Source organism: Cryptotermes secundus, unplaced genomic scaffold, assembly GCF_002891405.2.
Source record: "Cryptotermes secundus unplaced genomic scaffold, Csec_1.0 scaffold1003, whole genome shotgun sequence".
NCBI lineage: Eukaryota > Metazoa > Arthropoda > Insecta > Blattodea > Kalotermitidae > Cryptotermes > Cryptotermes secundus.
The window spans coordinates 818324-826151 of NW_019733847.1; the positions used below are offsets into that span (position 1 = coordinate 818324).

The window sequence follows — 7828 nt, forward strand, 5'->3', positions numbered from 1 at the left end:
GATGATAGGTGAGGGTGATTGTGGAGCAATTGGTGGAATGAAGATTGGCAGAGGAAACCGAAGTACTCGGAGAACACCTGTCTCAGCCCCACTTTGTCCACCACAAATCCCACTTGACCAGACCCCGGGATCGAACCCGGGCCGCTGCGGTGGGAAGCCAGCGACTAACCGCTTGAGCTATGGCGTGGCCCAGTGTTTCTCTAACTGCAGGACCAATGAAGGTTATAAAGAGTACAATAACACCTCATTCGTACTTCCAGGATAGTGAATTTTCGTCAGTCGTTGTTCTAAATAACACAAACCATTTTATAAAGAATTATGGCATAATTTATAAGTACACCAAAATGACGGATTCGAACTCATGATCCCAATGATTGAGCGAGCCAAGACGGTTCATGCCTTAGACCGTGCGGCCACTGTGATCAGTTCCTCTGGTACTAAAGGGACGAAAATAAACTGAACGTGTTTGATACAGCGGTGCCCAGGGGTACATTCGTTCTAAGCGGGCATAACACAAGGATACAGATGTTACGTGCATAATGAGATGCTTCACAATTTGCTCCCTCCATCAAGGATGAGCATGGTAATGAAATCAATGAGGATGAGTAAGAAGAACGTGTAACATGCTTCAGGGAGCTGATAAATGCATATAAAATTTTCATCGGAAAACCTAAAATGAAAAGATCAATTGGGAGACCTAGATATAGATGAGGGACTATTGAAATCAATCTAATGGAAATAGGATGTAAGCTGGATTCAACTTTCTGAGGATAGGATCCAATCGCTTGCCCCTGAGAACGCGGTAATTATTATTTACGATATGTTTCCAGTTAACTAAACAACTCAACAACAAATCCATTAGCATGTAGATGGCGGCAAGGTTGTCAGCCCTAAGCGACGGCCGCCCTTCACCCCCAGGAATATTCCTCGTACTCATTTCTGTTAGAGGCTAAGGCGACACCAGGGCCATAGTGCGGCTGGAAGGATTAAGTAAATTGAGAAAAAAAAATCTAATAACCTCATCGGGATTCGATATCGCGACCTTCCGGCTTGTAGCGTAGTGCCTCAACCAACTATATAAAACAAACTCCGTGGTTTTAGTCCGCAAACGAACTATACCGACCGAGCGACCGCCGCTTGTCGACGAAGGTAGTGCCAACTTTAGCGGATAGAGGGTGTCACGTGGTCAGCGCAACGAATTCCCACGACCGTTAATTTCGGTTTTCTAGACCGGGGCCGATATTTCCTTGAAATAGCTCCTCAATTATCCTCACGAGGCTGAGTGGACCCCGTTCAAGACTCACTACGTCTCAGTAAATCTGGTAGCGCCAGGAACCGAACCCGGACCTCTGGATCTGTAGCCAGGAATTAACTGGCAATAATGCACCGTAGTTTCTCACTGCAGATGCAGTATAGCGCATTTATATAGGGTGTGTTTTCAGCTGTTAGCCAAGGGTATTAGAAAACTTTAGGTTACGTGAAAGAAAAGATAACACGACACACAACGAGATCCTCAAAATTGCGCCTCTCTCATTGCCTTCCGCCAACTGCAAATATGAGATTTATCTGAGTTTCCTTCCGTCCTGTCTGCCTGATACATAAATGATGTCACAATCATGAAGGACACTTCACAGGCGAAAGAGAACATTGGAAAGGTAAAAAGTAAAGTTGTCCCTGTGCTTAACCAGTTAAGCACTACGCAATGAAAGGTTATGGGGGTTACAGAACTCCATTTTAGTGAATTCAGCACTAGTTGGAGATGGGTGCCCAGCTTTACGCCCCTGCAGCTTTACTCCCGGGGGAAACAACCCCCGGTACCCTTTTGGATTTGAGGTTGGGTGGACCCCAGACGAGATGGAGAAGAGAAAATTCTTGACTCTACCGGGACTCGAACTTCGACTCCTCGGTCTTCCAGCCCGTAGCCGGTCGCTATACCGACTGAGCTACAGTGGAGGATGAATAGTGCTTGGAAATGTCCATATATTGTGCCACAAGAAAGGCTTTAATATTAAAAGCAATGTTGCCCCGTGACTAAGTAACGTGAAATGAGGAATTAGCGTCGCTCATTTATATCTCGGTAACAGCTTCACGCCCCAACCCGCTTTACATCTTGAGAAAGAGATCTTGGCACCCACAGAATAACAGTCTCGTTGGGCTCCAGTGCTGGTCTCAGCGCTGTATAAATGACAAAAAATTCTTGCCTCTGACGAAATTCGAACCCAATTTCTCTGCTGTCTAACCTGTAGCTAGGCACTCTATTAACTCAGCTACCGGGTCAAGTGGGATTTGTGGTGGACAAAGTGGCGCTTCGGAGTACTTCGGTTTCCCCTACCAATCTTCATTCCACCAATTGCTCCACAATCACCCTCACCTATCATCTGGGACTGGTACAATAGGACAGAAGTGGCCGCAGTACAAGGGACTTACTCCCACCCCACTAGCAAAAAAAAAACTCAGCTACCGCGGTATAAAGCTTCGATATTAATGGTGTTCTACTGTCAGTGTTAAAACTTGTGAGGAAAAATGTGCATGTTTTGAGAAGTGGCTCGGAATAACACATGGAAAAGACAGGTTTATACCGAGAAACCGCGGACTAGAGTCCTGTCTAGGGTATATAGAAGGTAAACCTATCCCTGTAACAGGCCGTGAAGGCCTATAGGGTTGTGAGACCTTGAGGGTACCACTTATCTAGACAATCGGCTCAAAGATGGCGGTAAGGTTGTCAGCCTTACGCGCCGGCCGCGCTTTACTCCCCAGGAAAATTATTTAATTAATTCCTGGTACTCATTTCTGTTAGAGGCTGAGTAAATCCCAGGGTCATAGTGCGGCTGGAAGGATTAGGTCAATTGAAAAAAAAATCCAGTGACCTCATTGGGACTTGAACCCGCTTTACAAACAAAAAAAAATAATCTCCGTGGCTTGAGTCCGCAAGCGAACTATACCAACCGAGCGGTCACTGCCATATACGGCAGGCTTATTCCACTTACAGTCTTTTCAAAGCTATGGACTACACCTCATGCAGACCAATTACGGAAAGTAACTGCGCATGCGCAACATAAAATAACCCAGAGAATGAAGAAGGCTGCAGGAATACGAAAACACTGACAACTCTATACTTGGTGGGGGCAAGATAAGGCTTTCTCTCCGCTTAATTAATTTAACATAATGTCATGAAGACGTGGGGGGGGGGGTATAGCGCCACCTCGTTGGTGTTTCCACCTCATCGTGGTGAGGAGGTTTGAGTATGCCAAGGACCCTGAGAGCTATACCAGCGGTAGCGTAGCTACTGGCAGGGCCTCCCTTGCTGGACAGGTCAAAGGGTAGGCATCAGACGAAGAGAGACACCAAAAACCAAAAACTGATGCCGGAAGCAGCGTCATCAGCAGCGACTTGAAGCACAGAGCAAATGATGCTCGAGATGGTTCAAGTTCGTATAGCAACAGGCGTAACCAGAGTGGTTTGAACGGCTGTTGTACTGCGATGTGGAAAGCAAATGGAAAAACTACCACATTATCACTTTTCCTGGATAGTCTCTTTCCAAAAACAGANCCTCCCCCTTTACCCCCCCCCCCCCCCCGGGGAAAGAGCGACTGGTACCCAACGGACAGGAGGCTGGGTGGACGCCAGTCTGGACACTGTTGGGTACATAAAAATCTCTTCGAACTATGCCATGAAGGCGTATGGGGGCGTGGATGTATAGATCCACATTTTTTGACCTCGGCACTAGTTGGAGGTGAACTTTTAGCTTCACGGTCCGGCCGCTTTACCTTGGGGGAAAGAGTCCCCGGTACCGATAGGATAGGAGGTGAACCCTCCTTGGCTTAGTCATTCTAATTATATTTGGCGAGAAATACACGTACATTTCACGAAGCTCCTCGTTATGCAGTTGCCGACCTCCCTATAACGCGTCCATTTTGTGTATTCTGTGCAAAGAACACATTAGAACGTGACAGAAGCAGGGATCGCGGTTCGGCAGTTCAGATCATTCTGTTTTATTATCGAATCTACTTTTGATTCACGTCACTGGGCGAGTGCCACTTCTGAACTGCTTATTGCATTCAAGGCCGAGCTGACGGTGAGTCGAGACCTGCTAGATCACGCGTTAAGGTGTCTGCAATAATGAGGAACCACGGTTGTCTAACGTCAGGCAAGGGAGTGGGCCAAGCTGATACACTTCAAATGGAAAAACTGTTGACTGACGCAACATGGGTGGTTTAACTCCACTCAAGACATGATTCTTGAGAAGCTAACGTTCCCTCAGCTGGTCAATAAATATCCCGTATAGAACCTTCGTGATCATTACGTGGGTCACTGAACGCCACGCAGAACGGGTTGGCGTGGAGGTAATGCTATTGACTCCTGTTTGGGAGGCTAATCTCACGTTTCCGTGGTTTCATTCAGTCCTTCTAGAATATACCTCGATTAGGGCACGACCACTACCAACCAAATCATTCATCTGTAATTCTTCCATTCGATGCTATCGGGTCTGAGATATTGGTGCAAGATGGGCATATAGTAAAACTGAATTATTTCTCTGTTCTCGGTTCAGTGAAGCGCGACGGCGTATTTGAAGTTGTGGGGGGAAGGGGGGGGGGAGGCACCAAAACTATAGAGACCTCTACCAGTGACAACAAATTTAGGTTATGACAATATTTTACACTATTTTGCTTATTTTAAAAAAATAAAATTAGTCTTATGAGATTACCACGTTGCCTGTGTGGTTGTGAATCCACTTTCTGAATGCCTAAGCCTATCTCAACGATGGACTTAATAAATCTTTCCCATCAGACTGTAATGGGTAGTCCCCTATCGTTGCTAGGCAACGGCTCGGTGAACACATTACCGCTGCAACGAATACATGCAACAGAACAATTGTTGACCGTGTTGTTTTCTGTGCGGTCCGTGTCGTATCAAAGGAATGTGGGCGATTAGTTCTTGCCAACACTTCTTTGTTACTGATGAAAGCAGTTTTCTGGGATGTGGCGCCGTGTAGATATAGTGTTAACCGACGTTTTGGAGGAACGTATCGCCTCCATCTTCAGGGTAGAGGAGAAAAATCTGTTGCACCTGCTCACGCTGGTTCGCTCGCGGATTTCTTCTTGTCTTCTACCCTGAAGATGGAGGCGATAAGTTCCTCCGAAACGTCGGTTATCACTGTATCTACACGGCGCCACATCCCAGAAGGCTGCTTTCATCATAGTCACCGCCGTGAAAACCTCAAATCTTAAATTCTTTGTTATTATTTCTTATAATTAAAAATACAAACTAACTTTCAGCGATTTTTCAGAAACAGATGTCTCAATAAAATACGTGGATTCTATTTCTATTTTGTGGAAGTCCCCGCCGGGCGACCACCTGGCCCTGGTGTAGTGTGCGGTTCGAGATACAAAAATCCCCAACTGACGACCAGTTTACGATAACGTGCATGACGGCTGTCTCTCAGGGTGTAGTGATACATGGGTACCAAGCACTGGCGGAAACCCGAAGTTAGTCTTAACGATTTATGCCATGAGATTTGGAGACATGACACGACTGAAATGAGAAATCGCTTAATTTCGAGCCGTACTTATTCAAAAGTACATTTCAATGTTCACAAACGTTACACGGAATTTATTCTAGTATACTGAATGAACCCGGTCCACCGCAAAGAGAAACCAAGCTGAGATACAATCATGAAAAGCAAAAAGTAAAAGTTGTCTCTGTGCTTAACTAATGAAGCACTACGCACTGAAGACGCAGGGGAGAGTGAATGTGTAAGGTAAAGCTATCCTTGTGGAGGCCCATAGGTTTGTGAGATGTCGAGGCTTCCACATTTTCTCTAGACAATCGGCTCACAGATGGTGGTAAGGTTGTCAGCCTTACGCGCCGGCCGCCTTTTACTCCCCAAGAATATTCCTGATACTCATTTCTGTTAGAGGCTGAGTCGACCCCAGGGCCATATTGCGGCTGGAAGGATTTGGTAAACTGAAAAAAAGAAAATCCACCTCATTGGGGCTAGGAACTCGCGACCTTCCGGCTTCTAGCGTAGTGCCTCAAACTATGCTACCGCATGCCCCAGAATGAACGTATACATTAATGTATTCTTGATCTCGGCACTAGTTGGAGACGAGTGGTCAGTTTGACGGTTTACCATCCGAGGAGGATGCCCCCGTATCATTTACATAAGAAACTAGGTGAACCCTAGAACGGCGATAATGAAATGTATAAGAAATAAAGTTAGTTTGTACTTAATTGTGGTTACAAACTTATCAACAGAAAACAAGACCCAGCAACGTAAACGTAAACATATATATAATAATGTATATCACCACTTACCTTCCCGACCAGTCGCATCCATCGCCAAGGGAGATGGTTGAGCCAATGAGACGGCAGTTTGCTCTCAAATTAACCATAAGTACTGTTACCAAGCAACTGACAAATATGTCTTTTAATCGAAACGGAAACTTCATTTTTATAAAACGACTTCACCTTCGATAAACCAACACAGATCGATATATCGTTAACATGGTGTTACTGTCTTCAGACATATAGACACAAGATAACGCGCCCCAGGCAGCGAACATACTTAATCACTCTCTTATATTGTCCAGTTTCCTTGTTGCAACATTTCCTTTTGGTTTGACAGTTCCATGAACGAACGAAAATGAATCGGTCTACGAGACTGTACATTCCCCATTTAACTCCGAAGTGGAAAGTCTATAACGAAACCAGGGGCGAGTTCTTTATCGACGAAAGGAATGTGGATTATATGTACGAGTAAATGTCTTGAAACCATATGCGAAGCGTGAAGAAGTGGAGATTTCCTCCAGGCGCTGTGAATATAATGGTAGAGCCATGTATGTTTGTGCACAACACGAAGGTCATAATAAAATTGTGTTCATTTACATATTTTAAAACATATACACATGTCCCGGATGTATGGGTTCAAGATATATTCATGTTCATGGGAACTAATAACGCTTCTGTAAGTTACTATTACTAAAAAGACAGCACTTTTTATGGTGACTTTAAGTATATAAGGCTACTTGTGATATACAGTTACGCAGATGGTTAAATCCGCCAAACTGTGAAAAGAACATTTACAGAAATGTCAAATGGGGCATTCATTTCTAACCTCTGTAAAAATATTTATGATTACGAACAGAACTAAACTGTGCACTGGATCACTGTCGGCAATATAAACACGCCAAAATATAACACATTTTCAATACTCTTCGTCCATGAAAAAAAATTAGCGAGAACTATGTACAGTTGTAACGCGAGCGCTGAACGTTTAGTGTTGGCCGTTTGGTCACAGTGTTCCAACATGTCAGTCCACACATTCGCTCAAGTTATTTTTCGCAAACATCCACTCTCCCTTAAACTCACGCTAATGCATAAAAGAGTAATAAAACACTGCACGTTTCAGATCTTCAGTGAACAGACACAAACACTAGTAATAACGTGACACAACAACAGTGTTAGCAGTCAACCATTACAGTATATACACTTGCTAGCCCCTCCTAAACCCCTTGACTCGCCCCGACTGTCCCAAACCAAACTGTTTTAGATGCAACCTTACAGGCAACTCAAGCCTCAAGTCACTCCGCTGGACCATCATTACACACTGACCCCGCCTCCCTATCCGCTCAACATTTCCCGCCGTACAGCGTAACAGTGCTGCCACCTCTCGGTACAAACTCTCTACTGTGACTGCTGCATCTTGATCATCTTGATGGCACGTGGTGATAGATGAGGACTGATTTTATTGAAGTCAAGGTAAATGCAGTTAAAGGAAGGGATAGACTCTTAAATAAAATGGCCTTTACAATAAAGAAAACTAAAGAAA

General features: G+C 44.7%; 1 protein-coding gene across 2 annotated transcripts in view; it reads right to left on the bottom strand.

Annotated features, from left to right (window-relative positions):
- The window catches only part of LOC111868287 (meteorin-like protein), a 135796-nt gene extending 128173 nt beyond the window's left edge, over window positions 1-7623 (bottom strand). For both annotated transcript variants that reach the window (XM_023858815.2, XM_023858813.2), the window contains exon 1: window positions 6316-7623. In XM_023858815.2, coding sequence (XP_023714583.1) covers window positions 6316-6449 — 134 coding nt within the window. In that variant the 5' untranslated portion in view covers window positions 6450-7623. The remainder of the gene's footprint in view (window positions 1-6315) is intronic.
- Window positions 7624-7828: the final 205 nt, after the last annotated feature.